Source organism: Mus caroli, chromosome 1, assembly GCF_900094665.2.
Source record: "Mus caroli chromosome 1, CAROLI_EIJ_v1.1, whole genome shotgun sequence".
Taxonomy (NCBI): domain Eukaryota; kingdom Metazoa; phylum Chordata; class Mammalia; order Rodentia; family Muridae; genus Mus; species Mus caroli.
This window is the reverse complement of record NC_034570.1, coordinates 98,011,632-98,035,191: the sequence shown is the minus strand read 5'-3', so window position 1 is coordinate 98,035,191 and position 23,560 is coordinate 98,011,632. Positions and strand designations below refer to the sequence as shown.

The 23,560-nt window shown below is 42.0% G+C and overlaps 1 protein-coding gene across 3 annotated transcripts in view; it reads left to right on the top strand.

Annotated features, from left to right (window-relative positions):
• Positions 1-22,379, top strand: part of Rnf152 (ring finger protein 152) — a 76,974-nt gene extending 54,595 nt beyond the window's left edge. For 2 of the 3 annotated variants that reach the window (XM_029473995.1, XM_029474001.1), the window contains exon 2: positions 16,507-17,728. In XM_029473995.1, the coding sequence (XP_029329855.1) occupies positions 16,651-17,262 (612 nt within the window). In that variant the 5' untranslated portion in view covers positions 16,507-16,650 and the 3' untranslated portion in view covers positions 17,263-17,728. Of the gene's footprint in view, positions 1-16,506 lie in introns of all 3 variants that reach the window. The other variant, XM_021167584.2, reaches the window with a different exon arrangement.
• The last annotated feature ends 1,181 nt before the right edge of the window (positions 22,380-23,560 follow it).

Genomic DNA, 23,560 nt, shown 5'->3' with positions numbered 1-23,560 from the left:
TATGGCTACATCTCTGGGAAGGCTGTCAGAGTACACATTACTGTAAGGAGACCATTTGTGTTGGCAAAAGCTGATAGATTTTCATAGAAGCCTTTGAATCAAAAGCAAAGGGAAGCATGCTCTCATTGCCTCTGACAGAATACCAACAAAGGAGAGATAGTTGTCTTGGCCCAGTGTGTGAGCACATGATCTGAACGAGAAGTGGCTGGTTGTCTTGGACCCAAACTGAAAAAGCAGAGACAGATGACATTGGTCATGCTTAGCAGAGTACCCTCATGTTCTGCTATAAAGTGTCTTGGGTAGTGCATACAGATGTACCATAATGTTCTAGGTGCCCATGAAACAGAAGCTGACTGATACAGCTACCTTGGGATCTCTGTCGATAAGAATGTCACATTGTAGTATACTGAGAAACCAGATATACTGTCACCAAATTGCTAGTGGTGACTGAAAACACATTGTTATGTCTGGCCAGGCATAAGACACATAGAAGAGCTCCTAAAATCCCACTGATGCTATGAATTAACCTAAAAGACTCTCTCCTGTCTCTCTGGTCTACCTACCCCCTTTCTATGTGTATGTGTGGTGTATTCATGTGGGAATGGTAGGGGTATGGGTGGGGTTAGGGTGCCAGTGCACAGAAACCAGAGGTCTTCAGTTTTTCTCAACCTTATCTCAATGTTTTGAGACCAAGTCTTTCCTGATCCTGGACCTCACGACTCCCAGACCAGCTGCACAGTAAGTCCCCAGTATCTGCTTGTCTCTGCCATTCTGAGCTGGGGTGACAGGCTCAAGTCCTTGCACCTGGACTTGTATGAGGGCACCATGGTAACACAGGTCTTCCTGCTTGCCAGCAAGGACTTTACCCACTAAGCCATCTCCAAACTTTCTTTTAATTATTTTTCATTTATAAAACATCTAACTGCTAAATGAGGCCCTTTCATATAATCCTAAGTACATTTTGACTAATTAACAAAGATAAATGTACTGTTGGGCCTTTTTTTGTTGGTTTTGTTTGTTTGTTTGTTTTGGCAAGGGAAATGAAATCTGAAATGAAGCCCACTATAAATTATTGGTAGGGCATATAGAATTATCCAACTAGAATATGTATGATATTGGTGAAATGATTTTGCCTGGCTGAAAGTCAGTTTTCACCAAATAATGTCTGTCAGTCATTTTAAACCTGCTAACCCAACACAAATAAATATTCTATAGTATAAAATGAATCTGCAGCTCTTTACAGTAAAGTTTGTTTTTTAAATATACATTTTGTTGTTTAAATACTTTGAGATAAGTGACATGTATGTACCAATATTTTAAAAACCAAATCAGAAATATCCACACACTGTGAATCACAGTTCAAACCTTCTGATTGTAAAAATGCAAAATTCTCACAAACAAAACTGGCCCTGACCAAACGGATGACTGGGTGGGTAGAAATGGGTAAACTCTTACCAGTGGTTCAGGTGCTTGATGTGTAGTGAGTCTGTAACAAAGCCAGCTCAAGGCTTAGGAAGGACTGTGTCTTAATTTCAAGAGAATTAATTGGATTTGATGTGGCCTTTCTATACAATGAAGATAGCTGTAGACTACGAGACCCATATATCCCTCACATAGACTCAATTTACAATATTGAGGCAATGAGTGAGATGATTCCCTGAGCAACAGTGCTTGCCACCAAGCCTGATGACCTGAATCCTGGGACCCATATAGTGTAAAGGAGAACACACACACACACACACAGAGAGAGAGAGAGAGAGAGAGAGAGAGAGAGAGAGAGAGAGAGAGAGAGAGAGAGGTGCATACACACAAATACACATACACACATATAGATACAGATACACATATGCACACTACACATACATGCATATAAACACAGGGATACACATGCCCACCCCCTTACCTCCCATACCCCCACACAGAGTGATTGTAGGCTCACATTTGTTTTTTGCCTCCTAGAATGTTGAGTATTATTACTGTTAAGATCTGAGAAGGAGGGACCCTCAGGCGTGCATATTCACACTGGTGTCATCTGAGCAACAAATGCTAACTCTGTATCACCTTCCAGATGGGCAAGCTTCATTCATGTATAAAGATGAGTCCATTCAAAGTGCTCAAATTAAACACACAGCCAAGGGAAGACAATGGATTCTAGTGCTTCTCCTTGTTCCTGCTGTAACCATAGCCCGTGCATAGAAGCAATGGGGTTTTCCAGATCACAGCTGGCTCTGGTTGGAGTCAGTTGTCTTTCGAAATCTGAGAATGACCCCCCCAGGAGAGCCTTGCAGCCATTTCCCTTCAGCTCCTGAGAGATGGGAGGAAGCAGCACACTCAAGACTTAATCTTTAAAGACTCAAAATATTCATGACTCGGTCTTTTCCTTTATTGCTGTTTATATTTTCTAAAAAGGCTTATTATGAAAATATCTGTTTATTGACTGTATAATGATTCCCTTGATGGACTCTTAATTCCACATACAGAGAGCAATGCTATAGGGATCATTCCCTAATAGATGCCTAATTATCATACAGAAGTTAAAGACAGGTTAGTAGACAGCTTGAAAACCCAGGGCGCAATGTCTGTCTTTGCACCAGCAGATCTCTTACCTTCCCCTAAAAGTCTCTCACTGCCTGCCTCGCTGTGGGTACTGTACACAAACTGAATCCTTATTCTGGAGGAAACATGAAATGGTTCCTTTGCTTGAAAGTCTTTGTTTCCCCAGATTGACCCAAATCACCCTTCTTCCAAATCCCCACACTACTTCTCTAGCATCCCCTGCCTGACATCACTGCCTAATATCCCTCACTGCCTGAGCAGGAAAAACCCCCATCTTTTTTTCTTTAGAGCCCCAAGATTTAGAAATAGTGTCTTACATTTAAGAATGTTTGAATGAATGCTACCCTGTGGCCTTCTGTATGAAGTATGAGTATGAAGTCGAACAAATAGTTTATATCCAAAACCATCATGCTAGGCTATATACAAATATACACAGGCACTGTCAAGATGCCTCAGTGGGTAAAGGTACTTGCTGCCAAGCCTAGTGGCCTGAGATTGATTTTGAGGACACACATGGTAAAAGAAGAAAACTAACTCCTAAAAATTATTTCCTGACCTACATATACATGCTGTGGAACATATGTACCTATATACAGAGACACATCCACACAAAATAAATGAACAATGTAGTTTTAAAAATAAAATAAATGTGTACTTGGAGTGGATATACAGACTAGGGAACCTTGAGTTAAAAGCCAGTTTGGGCTACGTCGGGGGATATGTCATAAAAAAAAAATTAAGTACACTCAGGATATTGTCAAATCAACTTCCTAAGGGAAATTGTAGATGAGTTTCAAATCCACAATTGCAAAAATAGAAAACAGGACAGAAGCAGACAAGGTAGGGGTGAGGGCAGGTAGATGGGTAAACCTGATGAGGCACAGGGAAGTTTGTGGTGGAAATATCTCAGGGGGTATAGTCATTACAGGGGTGAGGCATTTGTCAGAACCACCAACCACACACTTTAGACATGTGTGTCTTATTGTTAATTAACTTCGTTTCAAGTTTGGATTTTTAAAATATGTTTAAGAAAACAGAAGAAATCTTTTTAGTTTATTGTTAGGGTGAGAAAGCCAGTTAATGATGGATAGCAGTGCTTTGCACCACTGTTCAATATCTACTCTTGGGGTTTGGATTTTTTTTCCCTTCTTACTTTGCCTAAATGGGAAATCAACCCTCATTGAGTTACTGCAGCTGGAAGTAAGAGAAAGTAATGAGCAAACTGACAGCTGACTCCTGGAGGTGCTTAATTTTAGTGCCAATGCCTTCAGGGATTCTTTGCAACTCCTGTTGGGGTCTTAACTCGAGCTATGAATCATGAGTGCTGAGGTAGGTTAGAAGACTGCAGCGACACTCTGCTCAGAGAGAAGAGCATTCTGAATGGCTTCAAGTTCACTTATTTAAAAGCATGTCTGAACCCCACCAGGCGTGTAAGTTTCCATTCTTTCCAGCTTTGCCATTGTATGTTGCTTGAGTTAGTTTAAAGGAGTTTAAAAGTGTGTGTGTGTGTGTGTGTGTATGTGTGTGTATGTGTGTGTGTGGTATGTACACATGTGTGCTCGTACATATGCATGTGTGTATATGAGTACATGAGTGTGTATGTGCATATACATGCACATGCATGTGTAAATGTGTATAAGTAAAAGTGTCTTCACAAACAAGTGGGGCTTGTTTGCTTTGTAACTCGGAGCTTTCCCTCCATGCTTCTCCTACTAGCCTTAGGATACTTGACTCCAGTGAGCCTCTCTTTGCCATGAATTATGCGTCTAGGGATGTTTGATGTGTTTGAACATTTGTTTAATATCTTCCTGCATTAATGGGGCTTTTCAAGGAAGATGAGACCAATACGAGATGGATGCAGAAAGGTGAGAGTGAACAGGATGATGATGGCTGAGATGGTGTAATACTCCTCTACAATACGCTGTTGTGTAGAACAGAGACTAAGGAAGCTGCATCTGTATCCACTCCGCTGCCTATCTATGGCTGCTACAACTGTCCAAATGAATGAAGGATTTGTGTCCATATCAAGAGCAATTTATCATTATGTCTTTGTGAAGTTCCACTAAATGAAGAACTTCCTTTCATGTGCAGTTATTATGAGCCCCATATTCCTGCCCACATGGTTTAATAGTCTGGATCCGTTTTCACTAAGGTATTTCTTAGCATTGGGATGTTGGCTATGATGGGTAACTGTAGGTATTCACTTACCTTGATCAAGAGACACCTAGCTGGGGCTGGAGAGATGGCTTAGTGGTTAAGAGTACTGACTGTCCTGAGTTCAAATCCCATCAACCACATGGTGGTTCACAACCATCTGTAATGATATCTGATGCCCTCTTCTGGTGTGTCTGAAGACAGCTACAGTGTACTTAGATTAAGAGAGAGAGAATGAGAGAGAGAGAGAGAGAGAGAGACCTAGACATTTGGTAAAGCATCATGCTGGCTAACCAGGGGTGGTTCATAGCTTACACTTGATGTACCAGTCATCAGGAGGCTGAGGCAGGCTAATGATTGTAAGTTCAAGTCCAGCTTAGACTGCATAGTAAGATCTGTCTCCTCTCCACCACTCCCCCAAAATAGTATGTTAGATGTCAGAGTATGGAGGAGAGCTGTGGAATGGATTAGATAGGCAAGACTATCTCCCAGTGTGTATCCAGAAGTCATTCAGCAGCCCAGAAAGAACAGATATGTGACTTGGTCCTATTCATTTCCCCACTCTCCTAGAACACTTGTTCACTGCCCTGACATTGAAAGCACAAGCATGCTCTCTGGACGTCTAGACTCTGGGATTCACTCCAGTAGTCCTCCTTCCTCAGGCTTAGGTAGAACAAGAATTTCACCATGAGTTTCCTCACCTTCTACCTTAGGACTTGGAGTGAGAGGTAAGCAGGCATTCCAGGATCCTCAGCCAGACAGGTGGTCTGCCATCAGACTTCTCAGCAGTAGTTATCATGTGATCCAGTTCCCTCCTCACCTCCCTCTTGTCTAACTACAGGTGGTGTCAATCCCTAAGGATACAGTGGGTCAGCCATTGTGAATGCTCTTTGCTCTAGCCTGGATTTTCTGCTCTGCCGAATCACTTTATTTGTTGCACCCGTAAAGCAGTGATGTTGTATTCCTGAACCTTCTTAGTTCCAAAGTGGAATATAAAACTACTATTTAAATTCTTTGCATTCTGTAACTTGCCTCACAGATTACCTGTTAAGCTAATTGGGGATAGGTGTCTCCAGTTATAAGCTGAAGGTAGAGAACCAGAGGTATCTTAGTTAGGGTTTTACTGTTGTGAACAGACACCATGACCAATGCAAGTCTTATAAAAGACAACATTTAATTGGGGCTGATTTACAGGTTCAGTGGTCCAGTCCATTATCATCAAGGTGCGAACAGGCAACATTCAGGAAGGCATGGTGCAGGAGGAGTTGGGAGTTCTACATCTTTATCTGAAGGCTGCTAATAGAATGCTGGCTTCCAGGCAGCTAGGATGAGAGTCACCCATGCCTATAGTGACACATCTACTACAAAAAGGCCACACCTTCTAATAGTGCCACTCCCTTGGCCAAACATACTGAAAATCATGACAGGGGGCTAGACCACTAGGGACCAATGTCACTCAGCACTCAGTGCCACAGTGCCTGGGTTTTGAAAGCGCAGTTGTATTGGAACTGTTGGTGAGGTGAAAAGTTTTTCTATCCTATCTTAGGAGCAGTGTCTGGGACCTGTGAATTAAACTGATAGAAAGCAGATTACAAGAGACAAATATTTGTTTAGCATGCGAATTGTGCTGATTGATGGAGGAGTAATTGGAAGGGATGGCTGGGATGATGGATCTTATGATGAGTTGAGTAGGGAAAAAGACAATAGGGAGCAGTGGGAGAGACAACTGAGGAATCTTAGGAAAGGCAAATGGGTTTCTAGGAGCATGGATGGGAGGTTAGAGTGTGACAATGGTGGTCGGGGTCTTGGAACTCAACAGAAGGGATTCATAGCTACTCTTCTCTGTCCTGGGATAGAAATGCCCTAGAGTGGGAATTCATGGCAGGATTTTTCAGAGGCTTTTACTTTTAGCCAGATGAGGGGTGCTCTAAGAAGGCTTAATTTTCATCTGTTGACCCCCATACACATTCAACTTGAGGGATGATTGTACTCAACTTGAGGGTGTATGCCAGTCTACTCCTTATCATGATGGCCTTTACATCCCAAATACATACTGTTAAACTGACAATCATTCCAGATACCTAGAACCTACTGAAAATCAGAACTTAGTACCAAGGATGCCATAGCAAAGCCACTATTTCTTTGAGGTAATGAGACAGCACCTAAAGCCTTAGTTATGCTTTCAGATCTTGTTCTCTCTCTCTTTGAATTTGAGGTTGGATAAAAACAATGAGGAATGGCAGGGCCTCACTGTGCACTTCCTGTAATCCCAGAACGTAAGAGACAGATAGAACAATAGAGAACTCAAGGCCATCTCTGAACTATAGAGTGAGACCCATCTCAGAGTCAATACAGCAAAAATCAGTACTGTGGGGTGGGTGTGTTCACAGTGTTATACACAGAGGTAGTCTAGCATGCAAAGATTCCTAGATTTCTATCCTAGCACCACAGAAAGTATATATTTGCATAGGAGTTTGGGGATCTTCAAAGGTTCTGGATGGCCTATACATGAAAAATAAGGGATATTGAGGTCCCTAACTAAGGAGGCATTTGGTTTCTGGGAGCTTGAATGGTGTCTTTGGAGCTGAGCCCCATCAACTCATGCACGGTAAGTGTCTGTTAGATCGTCACAGCCTTGGGTCCCCAGCAATGAGCAAGGCCTGGCTTTGGGCATCTTCACTATCTGCCTTGATCCATCCCTAAAGTCTTACATCTGCTCCCCAGGATAATGCTTAACTAAATACAAAGAACTCCAGTGTCCATCCTTCTAATCTGCTTTTCACAGCAGAGCCTTCAGGTCCAGTCTTCTCTCTGTTTCCAGTGGGAAGCAAGAGTTCATCAGTAGTCCTGGCTGACTCCCTTTATGGTTAGTTATATGCATATATAGTGGGAAAAATCTCCTTTCTGCCTGCTCCTCTCTGTCCTGTGCTCTTGACACAGCTCTTCTCTTCAGAATGTGCATCCAGGCTTCAAAAGAGCAGGGACACTTGTTTGCCATTTGCTATGCTATCCCTAGTACCCTGAAAGATGTTTCGCATATGGTTCTCAATAAACATTGGAACACTTGTGTGAACTGCCTTGTCTAATTGGTGTGCAAACCCGTGGTAGGACTTAGCCTCTTTGTTTACCATCTCGTTGACTTTATTGATTTGCCATACTCCTCCTGCTCACATTCTGGCAGCCAGGCAAGTTGATGGAGCAAATTCTTTTTCACTCGTTCTGGGGCCAGCATCTTTTATCATTCCTTCCCTCTGGGGATCCTGGGCTCCCCTGACAGTCTTTTATAGCTGTTCTCTACTTTATTACCATCAGCAACTTTTTCTTGGCTGTTACTGGGATATAGAGCAAATAAAGACAGTGGGGAGTGATGGATGAATAAAGACCAAGCAGAGTGATGGGGGATGGCACATGTAACCTTGGCCTCTTGCAGAAGCCCTGTGGCCATGCAGCTTCTTTTTTTCGAAGTAGATTTGGGTTGCTTGGGCTAGTTGAGATGACAGGGTTGTCTTACTTGATCCTTGAAGGGCACTGACCAAATATTAAAAGGTCATTGTTTCTGGGACCCGTGGTGGTGTTTCTGCAAGAGTGTTAGCTCTAGCTGGATGCATTCTTTGAATGGGCACAAAAAGAGTAATTAATGTCTGCATCAGTTACCCTGCTGTGGCTGTGACCACAGTACCTGATACAAATGACTTAAGGGAGGGAAGGTTTGCTAGGGCTCTAGTTTAATGAGATCTCAGCCCATGCCTACTAGGGATGTCATGGTGAAGTTTACAGTGTTGTGCATTTTGCATAGGATCCTCATAGCAGACCAGAAAGAGACAGAAGCCTGCCCCCATGATCTTCTGAGAGCCAAGCCTCACTTCCTAAAGGCTCCACAGTCCAGCACACTGGTGGTACCAATGGGAAAGAACACTGTAAACATGAGCTACTGAGGCATCCCAGATCGAAAGTGTAGAGACTTCAAGTGTAGGCTACCATAAATAGTTTAGATGCTACTCATCATCTCATATAATATATATTAAGGTCACCAATACAATCTACTTGAATTACCGTTTTATTGTTGAGTATACAAGGCATCAACTGAACAAGCACTCTGGTGGAGTGCCAAGCTGTAGGAAACCTAGCAGCATACCATACAGTGCTTTTACTAAAAAGTCCATTAAGGTACCATCTAGTCCAGATGCAATTTGCTCAAGGTAACTTGCTGTTTAAGAGTAGAATTATATCTAAGATCCTTATCTCCTGTTTCAAATGGTATTGATTGTTGGTTGGATATTCAAACAAAACCAGTGATCTTTATGATTTGTGTAATATTGAATGTGGCTTTAATGGGTAAGTGTCTTGGTTATAGTACACTTTGTTAGCATGTAGTAACAGCTGTGGCTATGTCTGGTGTATTTTTCTTTTGCTAATTTACAAAATTAGCAAAATTTTTATACTGTTCCTTATACCATGGATATTACATCTTGAACAAACATCCTCTTTGGCAGCCATGGCTGCTTGGTAGGTTAGGTTTCTCAGTGAGAGGATTGTCATGTACTACTACAGGGCTCCAAGCCATAGCATGCCCTTGGCTCCATGGCATATGCAGGCATGTAGGCCAACTAGGCTATGGCTAGGACAGTGACTATGTGGTGAGTAAGCTTAAGGAGGTGAGTCTCACCTGGTGAGAGGTCGCTGGGGGCAGTGAACATCATAGGTATTCTGTTATTTTTCTTCCTGTTTAACCACTGAAATTCTGCCCCACCCTCCCTACTTCTGCCACCCGGTCAACCACCAGCACTGTCAACATCTCCTTCCCCATTTTTCTCCATCATCTAAGACTTTACTAACTAAAGAGGTAGCTTTTCTCTAGACTTTTGGCTTCTTGCAGTAAAAAAACTCAGAATACTCCAAAGAGAAATTGTACAAAGATTGGAATTTATGCAGTGGATCCTCAATTGAACTCTGTCAAGATGCAGTATCTACTGCCTCACTGCATCAAAGCTGTGGCTGTTGTTCCCCCAAGTAGACTGTTGATGCTTGAAGAACCCCATGTCCTGGAAGGATTGTTCCCTGCTGCAAGAAAGCTAGAAGCCATGGACTTGCCTGTTACCAGGCCATTTCCTTTCTGACCATTAATTGGGTACATTTGTTATGACACACTACAACAAGTAAGTAGTCTGATCAGCTGAAGTATCAGATAAAACAATGATTTTTTTCTTTTGCCCAATCTCATTTCAAATATCTCACTCAAGCATCAGAAAGATAAGCCATTTCAGCAGAAAAAAAAAAGAGAGAAGCAATGTAGTGCAAAGTTCAATCATTGAGACTTCTTTTAATGCAACCATTAAATTTAGGTCTTTCTGTAGAACATCAAAGTGGCCAGTTAAGACCAAGTGGATGTAACCACTTCATGCTATGGTTCTCTAGAGGTGTCCTGGTTAGCACCAAAGCTGAGGATGCCTATCTGTGAAGGGAGTGAGCCAACTTGGATTGTCTAGTTCATCAGCATCTACTTATATTCATGTACATGTTCATGTACCTGGACTTGTACAAAGCTATTAGAACTGTAAAACGTCAAAGTCACAGACCTTTGTTATTTCACCTCCCACTACATTTATGCAAGTATATCATCACACCTGCATGTTTATAAAGATGTACAGATCACAAAGTAATATGAAATAGTTCCAGATCCCTGATACCAAAGGTCTCTAGAGCTATAATAATACCCCTCACAGACCTTAGTTAATCTGCATAGTGTACATATAACCAAGTTCTGTTTTATGAAAACATGTTTGAAAATAAGTTTCTTTTGAAAGCTGTTTCCTTGGCCACTTTTCCTTATTGTGTGGTCTGTTTTTCTCTTTGATCTTTACTTTAGGTTCTTTGCAAAAATAAATTGCAGTGACACTTAACAAATTGGTCCAATATATTCCAGCCTATACTTGTTCTTGTGCATTCTACTAAAGTTCTCAGTCCCTTTAAAATTTCATGAGCATTTTATTTGAGTATCCCATCCTGCTCTCAAGGAAGGCAATGCCAAACTCAAATTCCCAGGGCAATTGCTGGTGTGCATGTTTGTATAACATACTTGACAAGAGCTTTGAACTTCTTCTCCAGCCTCAGTGGACAGAGCTCCCCCTTCTCTATCGGTGCCTTGTTTCTCTTGACTTCATGATGGAAGAGAAGAGAAGAGTGATTCATCATTAGCTTCAGGCCGTAGCCTCAGACGGTTTTTCTTCTTTCCACCTAACTAATCACCATCATTACTAATCATGTTCCAGAAAACGAACTGTAATACCACACAGTAATACCACACAGCCGGGCTGAGTGTGGAACAAAGCTGCCTGGAAGTTAGAGCTGCCACTGTGAAAAAGGCTTTCAGATGTGTCCCATCAAAATTAAGAGCGTGTTTCCACTCTGCTTCAGTGGAACTTGGGTGGAGTTGGAAATCGTGTAGCAGACTCTAATTTTAAGGGAACTTAACATTAAAATTAAGTGAACATTTCTCCGAGCATGATTTCGTGAATCAGGTTGCATGTTGGCTTTATTGAAAAATGATGGTGCTGCAGGCCTTGGAGCAGTGCCAGGAAGAAGATTTGCATTTATTCTGGCATGCTGTGCAAATGGTATCTCTCTGATAACCAGGAAGTGCCTGTGGGTACTTTTCCTGGGCAAATCCCAACTGCAAAGCTCTGAGCAGAGAGGTAAACTCACTTGACCTTGGCCCAGGCTCCACCATCTCCACTGGGCTGATGAGGTCACATAGGATCACAGAGGTTAAGTGACTTGCCCTCCTGTTGTACTCAGAGGTGACAAAGACAGTGATAAGAAAACCAGAGTGATTCCACCTTGCTTTGCACTCATTATACTGTTCCCTGAGCCATTACTTAGAAGGTAAATTATATGGAGGGAAGATTAATCGGTACATTGACATATTTGGTTTGGTACCATGAAACATTTGTCTCCAACTCTGTTTACAGTGATGATGTTTTCTTGGGTATTGTTGTTAAGAAATTTCATAAATTTCAGCAATCTATCATTTTAATAGTTTCCTGTGATTTTTTTTTCCTGCTACCATAGCTCAAAGTAGACTCTCCTTCTCTATATACATTCACATCTACGGGCCATGCTATCTCTTTTCCCCATGTGTGCATTCACATCCATGGGTCATGCTATGGCTTTACTCTATGTCAGTGAGTTTGACACTAAAAGTAGCTAAGAGTGTGATTCATAAACACATCATGAGGAGTTTTGGTTTTGCTTTCTTTTAGAAAAATTAAGTAATTATCCCAGGTACACAGAAGGAGTGTTAGTGGATTCACATAGAGCTGCTCACCAGTCAGAAGCCAGTGCTCATCAGACAAAACTCTGGGAAGAAAAGTTGCAAGTTTACTTGGTGGCAGGCACCCTGAAAAGATGGGTCTCCAAAGCTTCATGGGTAGCTCAGACACTCAAAGCATTTTTTTTACAGAGAGGAAAAAAAGGAGACAAGGACCAAGAAAACAAGAAGACCCCAGGGTCTTCCTTCTAGGGGCTTGTGTGTCCCTCTTTTTGTTTGTGCTTCTGTAAATCTGGCCTCCTGGGGCTTGTTCCTGCAGTTTCTTGAACAAACATCTCTGCAAATTCAACCTCACAGCAATTGACACATTCCTTAACAGTTGATAGAGAATAAGGACAATGACCTGCTCTGATGTAATTTGAAACTCACCATGTTATGGGTTTTTATAAATTTACAGAAAGATTCTTCAGCAGTTGGCATCATAATAATTTAGGTGGCTTCTCTTAGAGGGCAAGGCATAGGGAGAGCAGAAGGAAGACTACCCACAAAGCAATGGCTACCTCTCTAGGACTTGATCTTTCCATTCTGGAGCAATGCACCCACTTTCCTCTTTTTTGAATTTGTGGCTCACATTCCCATATCTATCCTTGATTTTCTTGTGTAGCAAATTAATTGACTTGCTCACTGTGGTTTAAATACCTTCCTGGAACTTGCTGTGGAATATATCCTAAGCAAACTCCTTGTATGTCACCTCTGTTTCTCCCAGTGACATAGTGATGTCCCTCTTAAGGCCTTGCTTTGACTTCTTCATGCTGTGATCTCTTCATTGCCATTTATTGCTGAACCCTACTCTATTCAAGTAAGAACTCAGTTCTCTTTAAGGGGATGGTGACCACTGAGACTTTGACTAGGCTTCCATGAATATGGGTAACACAAATTGGACTTGGGTTTTATTTGGTGTGTGTGGGGGGGTGATTCACAAAGATAGGAGGGGGGCGGGGAGGGGAAAGCAAGTGCTGCAAAATCCGATTAACAAATTAGAACTATAGTGTTGTGGAGAGTTGGAATGTTACAGGTCATCCAGAGGCTAATAACCTCACTTTAAGTTAGTTGCAGCCCTGAAACAACCATTCCTTTCCCACCTCTGTGTCAGAACTAACATCCTGTGACTATCTAATGATAGAGAAGCAGTTACAGCAAGATAAGGGGAGCTTTTCTATAGGTCTAAGATGCCATTTGTGACATTCTTAGCTTGTGGGTTAGAGCAAAGGAGTGGTCTGCTGTACCCATTTCTCTGATGTGGCCCCCAATATATTTTAAACTTGCCTCCATTTTTTTGTTCCATGAAACTGTAAAACTCTTTCCACACTGAAATAATGGAATTTGGGGTAACCTAAATCTGTGTTCCCAGGCTATGGTCACTCAAAATTATTCCAGAATAAACTACCCCTTATTCCTTTTCAGATGAGGGCTGTGCTTTGTTGTGTCAATGTCCATAAAAACCTCTTAGCACATTGCATAGACACCTTGTTTACTCAAGCCATGGCTCCTCTCTGTCTAACCTAATAGTCTATTCACACATCTTCCTCATCTGACCCAGACGGATCAGTCTTACTCTTAAAATTGTTGTTTTTCTATTGCCTGCTATAAAGCCCCATGCCTGGCACGTGCTGCTGGCCACAGTCCTCAGTCCATAGCCTGTGTTGTCTTCCTTCCCTGAGGAGTCTGCTCTCCTGGCCTATGGAAGAGAACTCAGAGCATAGGTGTTATGAGAAATAATTTATATATTTTATCTTTGCTATACTGGAGATAACCTGGGACTTCACTCTCTCACTGCACTATTTCCTCAGCCCTTAATTTATCTGTTGATGATCCTAGGCATTGAATCCGGGACTCATCACATGCTAGGGAAACAGTCTAGTGCTGTGCTGGAGTTGCTTTCCTTCGAAGGTGACTATGTCAAAGACCGAGCATAAGAGAAGGGTAAAGCTGTAGTCACCCCAGTGCTAGATCAAGCTCTCTAATGTGGGAGGTGGAGGAATCACTAAGTCATGGATGCTGTCATTTTCTTCGCTCATGCTGTTTTCCTAACCTGACAACAGCCTGCCTGGTCTCTTACTCTGAATGGATCTGAACTCTCTAGAGTTCAGATTTTTCCCTAGACATCCTTGACTCCTCCAGCTTTTCTGACATGGTGTAACAAAGCTTATGTAGTTACAGCTCCCAGCTCTAATTTGGGACTATCTGTAGACAGACACCATGTCTTAGCTACAAAGATAGATCTAAAACCCCAGGCACAGGGACATGCACTTGTAGTCCTAGTGACTGGCCCATGGGAGGTGAAGGTAGGAGGGCCCCTGGCAGCTTGCTGGTAGGAGGGCTCACTAGCCAGCTATGTCTAGACTGTTGGTGAAATTCCAGGCCGATAAGAGACGGGGTCTCAAAACAAAAAGTGGAAGGTGACTGAAGAATGACCCTGGGGGGTTTCCTGTGACTTCCACATGCATGTGAACGCACATGAAGGGATGTGCTGAAACATATATGTATATTTGCACAGTACTGGACACAGATTCACCTTGTACATGATAGACCCCTATGACTAGAGATGTTGTTGGTTCTGATATGGACTTTTGGAATGTTGTATTGTTAATTTTAATTTTAGTAACATATGAAAATAGGTGCTTTTAAAGCACAAGTATGTTTCTCTTCTAGTTGTTTGACTTTATCAGTGATTAATTTTTGTACTGTATGTCTATTATGCATAACCTTCATGAGGCTCCTCCTGTCTCGGTCTCTCTTGTTTTCACTACTGTGCTGTGTGCTAGCTGGCCTCTGGCGTGTGCACCAGTGATGTCGCTGCCTCTGGTCTCACTATACTTTAGAATGCTGGTATTACAGATGTGGGGTGCCAGCAGCAGCTTTGGGGACTTTTCATGGGTTCTGCCATCTGAACTAAGGTTGCCAGGCCTCCATACCATGTTTGCACTCCAAGCTATCTCTTTCTGCAAAGTAGGTTCTTTTTCATGCATTCTAAAATTTTATTTTAACAATGTATATATCTAAGAGGGTGACTTTTTTATTTCCCAAAGGAAATTATATTAGAAATATAAAACTTTCAGGCAAACAGTTCTTTCCAGAGTCATGACTCCATGCAAAGAAGCAGAATATGGCTGCTTTCTGACTGGAAGCAGACCTGGGCAGTCTTCCTTGAAAACCCGAGGAGCAGAAAGGGCAGCCCTCAAACCTCATTTGAATTTCAATAGGTATCTCCCCTGATACTAGGGAGGGCTGCACACACTTACACTATATAATATACAGTCTTCCTGTTAGTTCTTCACTGATAATCGTGATCAGTGAGGTTTTCGCTTTTAGGAGCTAGGATCTGGGACTCGCTGTACAGCACCTTTCTAGCATGCGTGTAGCCCTGGGTTCATTCCCCATTACTACTGAAAACCTCACCAAGTTTAACCTTTAGGCAGGCAAGCCTAAGTAATCATGAAATGAGAGACCACACTGAGTTTCCTCTGTGGAGTTGGACTGCAGTACTTCCAGACCCTCTGCTACCCTGCTTTTGTTGTGGGTGTCTCCTGTTCTTTTGGCCACTTTTTAAGATGATTCAATAAGAATTGTCTTACTAAAGGTGTTTGGAGGAAGAGATAAAAAGATGGACCTTGTGAGCTTCTGCCTGTGGGGTTATTTCAGTCACGCTGTTTGCCTGCCTAGAAATGTCACAGTGAAACCCCTTCCTTTGGGAAATCCACATATGTGGAAAGAAATGAGACCGACAGATAAACTTCCTGCCGTGAGGAGCAGAGTTTGCATCCCTAACATCCAGTTGTGGTTACTTCCTTTAAACCTAGCACTCAGAGAGCAAAGACAGGGGACAGGTAAATAAGCTGGCTAGGCTGGCCGATGAGCAAGCCATGTTTTCAATGGAACAGTCCCTGCCTCAATGAAATGGTTTGGAGAGAAACTGAGGAAAACTCCTGACAGTAGCCTTGGGTCTAAATGTACATGTACATGTACACGTACATACACACATACACATACATAGGCATACACTAACAATGGGGAAAAAAGAAAAGAAACAATAAATGTTGAGGTGATGGGATGTGTTAATTATCAGGATTTACTCGTTACACAGTGTGACCATGTATTGAAACATCACATTGTGCCTTGCAAAGTCATGGTAGTATTATCTGCCATTGCAAAATAACAAAGCTTAAAGACACAATGAAAGAAAGGAGTGGTCATAAAACAAGTAGGCAGTTCTTACAAAAGCACCTGCTCTATAAAGTTCCCTGTATCTAGCTGTGAATTCTTATAGGGAGGTAAGTAAAGGCAAGAAATGGTATGTGATTTCCTGCTGGGCGTTACAGGAAACCTATGGTCTTACCAGTAGGATTTTTTTATTTCTTGTGTTTGACCCAGGAACAAGACTTTTGAGCCATGATATGTTTTAACTAATCCACATTGTAACTTTTAAAATGGATTAATTAGTTTCATCTGCATTATTTTTTCTCCCCCAGAAATTAGCACATTTGTGAATGCTCAATGCCCTGTGAGCTTGCTGATTCCCTGTTGACCTTGAGAAGAGGGATCCAGAGTGGTGACATTTGAGAACCGGCTTTTCCAGCTTCCTGTTGGCCCTGCCCTTTGACTCTTGGTCCACGATGGAGACACTCTCCCAGGATTCCCTGTTGGAATGTCAGATCTGTTTTAATTATTACAGCCCCCGACGAAGGCCCAAGTTGTTGGATTGCAAGCACACCTGCTGCTCGGTGTGCCTCCAGCAGATGAGGACCAGCCAGAAGGACGTAAGGTGCCCCTGGTGCCGTGGCATCACCAAATTGCCCCCAGGCTTCTCTGTATCACAACTGCCCGATGACCCAGAGGTCTTGGCAGTCATTGCCATACCACACACTTCAGAGCATACCCCAGTCTTCATCAAACTTCCAAGCAATGGGTGCTACATGCTGCCCCTGCCCATCTCTAAGGAGCGTACACTCCTGCCGGGAGACATGGGCTGCCGCCTGCTGCCAGGGAGCCAGCAGAAGTCTCTCACCGTGGTGACCATCCCTGCAGAACAGCAGCCCCTGCAGGGTGGAGCTCCCCAGGAGGCTGTGGAGGAGGAGCCTGACAGAAGGGGCGTAGTGAAGAGCTCCACATGGTCTGGCGTGTGCACTGTCATCCTGGTGGCCTGTGTTTTGGTCTTCCTCCTGGGCATTGTGCTACACAACATGTCCTGCATCTCTAAGCGCTTCACTGTGATATCCTGTGGTTGAAGTCTTTTACAGGGATGCCTCTTGTGGGTACCAACTTAGGGGGTGAGCAGGTGTTGGTGATGGGATCCCTGTGATGAGATGGGGGTGACACTGAGCATTTGGTGCAAGCGCTGGCCTGCAATTGGTCACTTGATTCACCTAAAGACAAGTGCAGAGGGTGAGGTCTCAGCAAGATCCCAGGAGGACAGTTTGGAGATGGTGACAACTATGAAGATGTTTGCATGCTTCCTCATAATTGTGTATCCAATGGGCTGTAATTTATGATTTTCCAAAATCATGGTCTCAAGTTAGACTTTTCTACTTAGACATGAAAATGTACATGTGGGTGCAATAGCTCTCTAAATACGGTAGACGGTAGGTTAAAACAGATGCTGTGTACACAAGTAGAATTAAATCTCAAATCCATGTTTAAAAAACAAAAACAGTGAAGACCCAGAGCTGGCTCCTATGTGTGCATGTTTGTGTGTGTGTGCTCACGCATGCGTGGGTGCATGAGTGTGTGTGTGTGTGTGTGTGTGTGTGTGTGTGTGTGTGTGTGTGATTGAACCCTGGTCTTCATAAACTTTTTATACATTTTGAATGGCACCCAAATCAAAATAATCAAAACAGACCTTTTGGCTGTTTGAAGAAAATATTTGCACACATGTCTCCAGTGTGTTGTGCTTTGCCAAGTTCCTTCATTTCTCTTCATCTGTGATTTAAGCTTGCTATGTGCTTGTTAAGCTGGAAGCCCAACAGGCAAGTGATGGACAGGGAAATATATAGGCAATGTCTAATTCCCTAAGAAACCTATATGCCAATCTTTCTCAAGCCATCTCACAAGATAAGAATTTAAAGTGTAAATATTGTGAATCTCTGTGTGTATTTTGTGTGTGTAATTCAATTTATCTCAGGTTTTTGAGTTTTTCCTGAAGAATCCTGGGAGTAAGACTTTGTGGGCGTGCACAAGCCAAGTGTCTACAACACTAGCCTCCTGGCCGGTGCCTGGATCTTTCCCCCACATCACCTCCAACATCCATTTGCACTTTGCTGTGTATAGTGATCCTATGTCAGTAAAGGCTCAGACAGAGCATCAGAAGAACTCATCATTTTCCCTCAGTTTGGAGGGCTTTGTGTCGAAGTCACAAATGTTGCTAATCAATGGCACACCTAGATGGGCATTGTAATAGACACTCCTTGATGATCTTTTCTTGGAAAGATTTTCCTGTAAGAGTTAACCTGCTTAGAATTCAATTTCATCTTGTTGGAACTTGCAAGAAAATGTTTTGTATTTCAAATGTTTCTACTGCCAAAAGTAGTATGGTGAACAAAAATTCGTGCTCTCTATGTAAGTGAACCAGTTTCTCATGATTGCTACTTAAACTATTTTTAAATGTGAATTCATGAAGAAAGATCTGTTAGCATAAAAGGAGCAGTCCCTAGTCTGGCTGTGTGCATTCTGAAAGAGTTGCCAGCGCTATAGTCCTCTTTGAACTCTGTTTGTGGAATGAGTGATGTTTGTCAAGGACTCCACTCAGCTGTGTTCCTCCCTGCTGTTCTGTTGAATCCCTGAAATGGTGGAAAGGGTGGGAAAGGCAAAGGAAAGGAAACAGTGGCACAGGATCTAAGCAAGGTCAGAAGCAGCCCTGGAACATGGAAACATGATTGGCCTGCTGGCCTTCATCTTCAAGCTGCACAACAGATGTGTGCTAAAGTGATGACTTTGCAATGAAATAAAACAGAGGAATAACATCTAGAGTACAACAATAACAATTGACATGAAAATTCAACATCAAATTATGAGCTCTGGTTTTTAAAATCTTTCAAATTTATAAGACCTTTAGAAAAAAATGTATCTGAGGGCTCAAACTAGAAATTAGGTTAAAATACCATTTTATCGTGTAAGCTATTGGGCATTATACAACGAATAATCTAGGATTTATTTGGTATTAATAATTTAGGTATCATTAGCTGAATACTATCCTCTATTATGTAACATAATATACTGTTGGGTTAGCATCAATTTCTCAAACTCTCAGGCTGCTCTAATGCATGTCTGACCCACTTTCTATTTCTCTCAGAGGAGAAAACACACATAGACAAAAATGTTGCATAAAGGATGTTGTGTTTCCAATGGATGTTACTCTTGCAATTTTAAGCCAGGCCATATTTAAATTCATTTGTGAGAGATATCAGCATACCTTCCTGTACAGTAGAAAATGAGTGATCCTATAGTACAGTGTGCGAAAATGTTCTAGTTGTTTAGGAGGCTATTTATAGATACTAACATGTGTGTTGATATGGTGTCCTGTGGTTTTTCTTGCAAAGCTGTATAGTAAAATTGTCCACAGAACTCTTAAAAAGTCCATGTTAGAGCTGTAATTAAGCAAAATCAATCTGCTCCCTGGTAGACTCTTGACCTTACAACCTGACAGTTATAACCCAAGTCAAAGCTTTTTTATGTGTGCTTGGTCTAAGAGACATTATTTAAAATGGTTGAAATGGATTCTGCCTATGGTTTGCATATGTGCTTATTAGGGTGTGTGTGTGTGTGTGTGTGTGTGTGTGTGTGTGTGTGTGTGTGTGTGTGTGTGGGGGGGGGGCAAGGAGGCCTGCTAACTTCTATATACTTGATGTTTCAGTTTCTTCTGGAATTTACCCACAACACTAAAACTTTATCTATCTCATGTGGGGCAAGCAGCCAGGGCTTAGAATCACATGCCAGTGGCAGGGACAGCAGTTGCAGCTGAAAGGAGGCTCTAGTGGCTTCATCTTGCAGATGAGCTCATTGGAGTATGTAGAGAGGAGTAGTGTGCAGGTTGTAATTCTATAGCAAGAAGACAAGACCCGTGTCCTGCTGTGCCGTGTTATTCCTCCCGAGGCACACCACCTTCCCTCTCAGGCTATGATCCTTTACAGAGTCTGGGAATGCCCTGTAAGTGTCAGCTATTGCTTTAAGGGTTGTTTCAGAGATTAATTTCTTTTTAGATAGCTTCTCTTTGGGAAAGAAAAGGGGGGGGGTTGGTTTAGGGATGAATGAAGGTATTAAAACAAAACTTTCAAACCATGTGATTTGAATATTTAGAAGTGTAAAACATAAGCCAGGATCCTGCCCCCCATATGTCCAGGACGATGAGTGTTGTGTAAATAGTAACCTATAATAAGCATGAATTTCTTCTTTATTAATGATCTTGATATAAGCAAGAGAATGCTTACCGTGTTAAGTAGAGCCAAGTATGGCACTTCATACGTCGTCTTTAGAAAAATTTTGTATAATGACCTGGGACATAAATTGTAATGATAAAGGCAAATTAGTTCTGAATTTCAGTCACACCTTATTATCAGGAAGGTCTGAGGCTTTTTTTTTTTTTTGAAACAGAATTAAATTTCACCCTCTGCATTACTCACAGAGTGGATCCATTGGAGTTTCATCTGTATGCTAGTTCAGCTCTTGGAATTTTCTAAGTCAGTCCTGTTTGATAGAACTTTTGGGATCGATGGAAATTGTTCTGTATTTGTTCAGTGTTGTTTAGTAGAGTGGCCACTAGCCACATGGCTGTTAAGCAATTAGGTGGGGATGACTGAAGAAATGACTTTTAAATGTTATTTAATTTTAAGAAATTTAAAATTAAATATTCCCATATGGCTTGTGATCACATTGGCCATAATGACATCAGGAAGTTGACTAGTAACAGTTTGCCAAAAGAAATTCCTTTCTAACTTAAAGATGCTTATGGGCTCCAAAGGGGAGGGGTAGTAATAAAATCTCATCCATTGCCCTTTGGGGTTATTGCTTAGAGACTTTAAACTAAGGAATGAGCAGTGAAGCTTAAAGAGAACTTTATTAAGCCCCTTTTCTGAGACCATTAGCTGCATGTAAATCTATTGTCCAAAGCTCATAGCTAGACAGTAGCTGTAAAATTTTTGACTTGCAAGCCATGCATGACCTGTGCTGTGAAACTGTGTGTAGGGTCTTGTGGCCAAAAAAAGAGTCAATGTTACAGAAAATCTAATAAATAAAAGTCTGATGAAATCCCCGTTCACTTTTGAGCTCTTTCCCAACCGAATCACTGCATCAGTGAGGTGGGAAATCCACAATCAAGCATGCATTGCGGTGTTTACAGTGTTTCTATTTGCCCTTGAAGTCAGCCAGTTTGTCATGTATTTGGTGTGGGCATATGAGGGTGCCAGGTTGGAACAAGGCACCACTTTTAGAGTGAGATGTGACATTGTTGAGTGTCTCTTTTTAAATTTAGTTATCATTAAAAGGTTTGAAACTTTGCACAAAGGCACTTTTTACATTTTTCATAGTTAAGAAAAAAAAAAAGGAAAACGTTCCTCAATGGGCTTTAGAAACTGAAAGGTTAGTATGGCTGTTCTGTAGTTACTCTTCTGTGAGTAAAGGGGAGTGGAGAGTCCAGCTCAAGATACATTCCGAATAAAACTCAGACTGTAGCCAATAGTCTGGCACCCTTCCCTGCTTAGATTTTGATTTAAAGATCTCCTGTCCCTTCCTTTGAAAATCTGTACTGTGTCAGAATTTCCTAGCCTTCCTCTTCATTGCTCCCCACCCCAGTGTAGTGGAAGCCAACTGTGCTTGCTTTGATGGAACAGAATTGGGCTGAGTTTCCAATTCTGCAGCCATTCAATAGGAAGCACTCTCTTTGGGGCTGGTCTTCAACTTGTTGGCCAAACGGTGTTTTCTTAAGACTTTTCTAAGTTAGGAGGCCGACAGTGATTCATATACTATGGGTGATACACCCAGACAGCAACAAAGCTCCTCTCTCCTTAGAAGAATGGTGTTATGGACTAGGTAACATTCTGGAACCACACCAGAAGTTGGCCAACTCATACTCTGGACCTAGATGGAGAAATTACTTCTTGACATTTCCACCATAATCAGGAAGACTTCATCTGAAAAGTCATTCTCATACAGACAGAAATTCCAGGCAAGAGTGGGATCTCCAAGAGAATTTACCCATGGTATCTATTTGAAAGAGATAGTTGCTGGATCTTTTTCAACCTGAAACTCTTGAAAACTAAGTGGAAATTCAAGCCATTTTTCCTGATACAATTGACTTACTACAACTCTCTCTCTCTCTCTCTCTCTCTCTCTCTCTCTCTCTCTCTCTCTGTCTCTCTCTCTGTCTCTCTCTGTCTCTCTGTCTCTGTCTCTGTCTCTCTCTCCCTCTCTCTCTCTCCCTCCCTCCCTCCCTGTAATTGGAGTTAACATAAAGTAGAAAAGATCAGCATGATTTTCTCATCCATGGATCACAAAATGCTGAATTTGTATATTAATTTTTAAACAGCTGCTATGAGCTCCATATGCCATGTCAAACCAACTACTTTGGGGAATGTCTTAAACTCTTAAGACTTTTCCATTTATAAAGAGGTGGGAACTCCTATATAATGTCATTGAAAAACCATTGATCACTCATACACTGAGCAGGCAGGGCATTTAATTTCAGAATTCTAAATAGCCTTTCTCTTTCTCTCTCTTCCTTTCTTCCTTCCCTCCTTCCTTCCTTCCTTCCCTCCCTCCCTCCCTCCTCTCTCTCTCTCTCTCTCTCTCTCTCTCTCTCTCTCTCTCTCTCTCTCTCTCCTCTTTTGGTCCTTGTTATGTTTCAAGATTGTAAACTACTATCTCTGAGATACTCCATTCTGAATCAATTTCTCTGAGCACTTCTCTTGTCTTGCTTGTTCCGGCCAATGGTCTTTTGATTTTTCCCTGTTCACTGCCTGGGGTATCCCCATGTGTGCATCCCACACTGTAGTGGTGCTTGAATATGCTTTTCTCATTTATCTGGAGTCTAATCTAAAAAGGGTTTTTTAAATATACTATTCACATTGTGTTATTAGGGACAATCAACTATTAGAACAAAGCACTGAGGGTCCTCCTGAGAGCTCCAACAGTGGGCCTTTCTCTTCATTCCTTACAGGATATTTGTTACATCCTGGATCTTTCCCTGTTTTCCCAGATCACTGATCTCAATGCCTCCCTAGATGGAGAGCTATAGTCCACAAGACAGTCTCCTGTAATAGCCCTGCCCAATGAGTTACTGTGTTATTCTAACAGGAGCTTTTCAAAGGGACTGGTCACTCTTTAACTCAGCATTTGCTTTTTGAGAACACAGTAGTCAGTGGTTGGATATATTGGTGGCAAGGAAATGTGAAGTAGAAAGAAAAGAGAAACAGATGTGACAGATGTCCTTCAGGGAACAAGTTGATACCTATGTTATCTCTGTTTGAACAGTAAGAGAAGGCAGTGGCTGTTGTCTTATACTCTGTTGACTAGGTGGACTTAGCCATCCCATTGCCA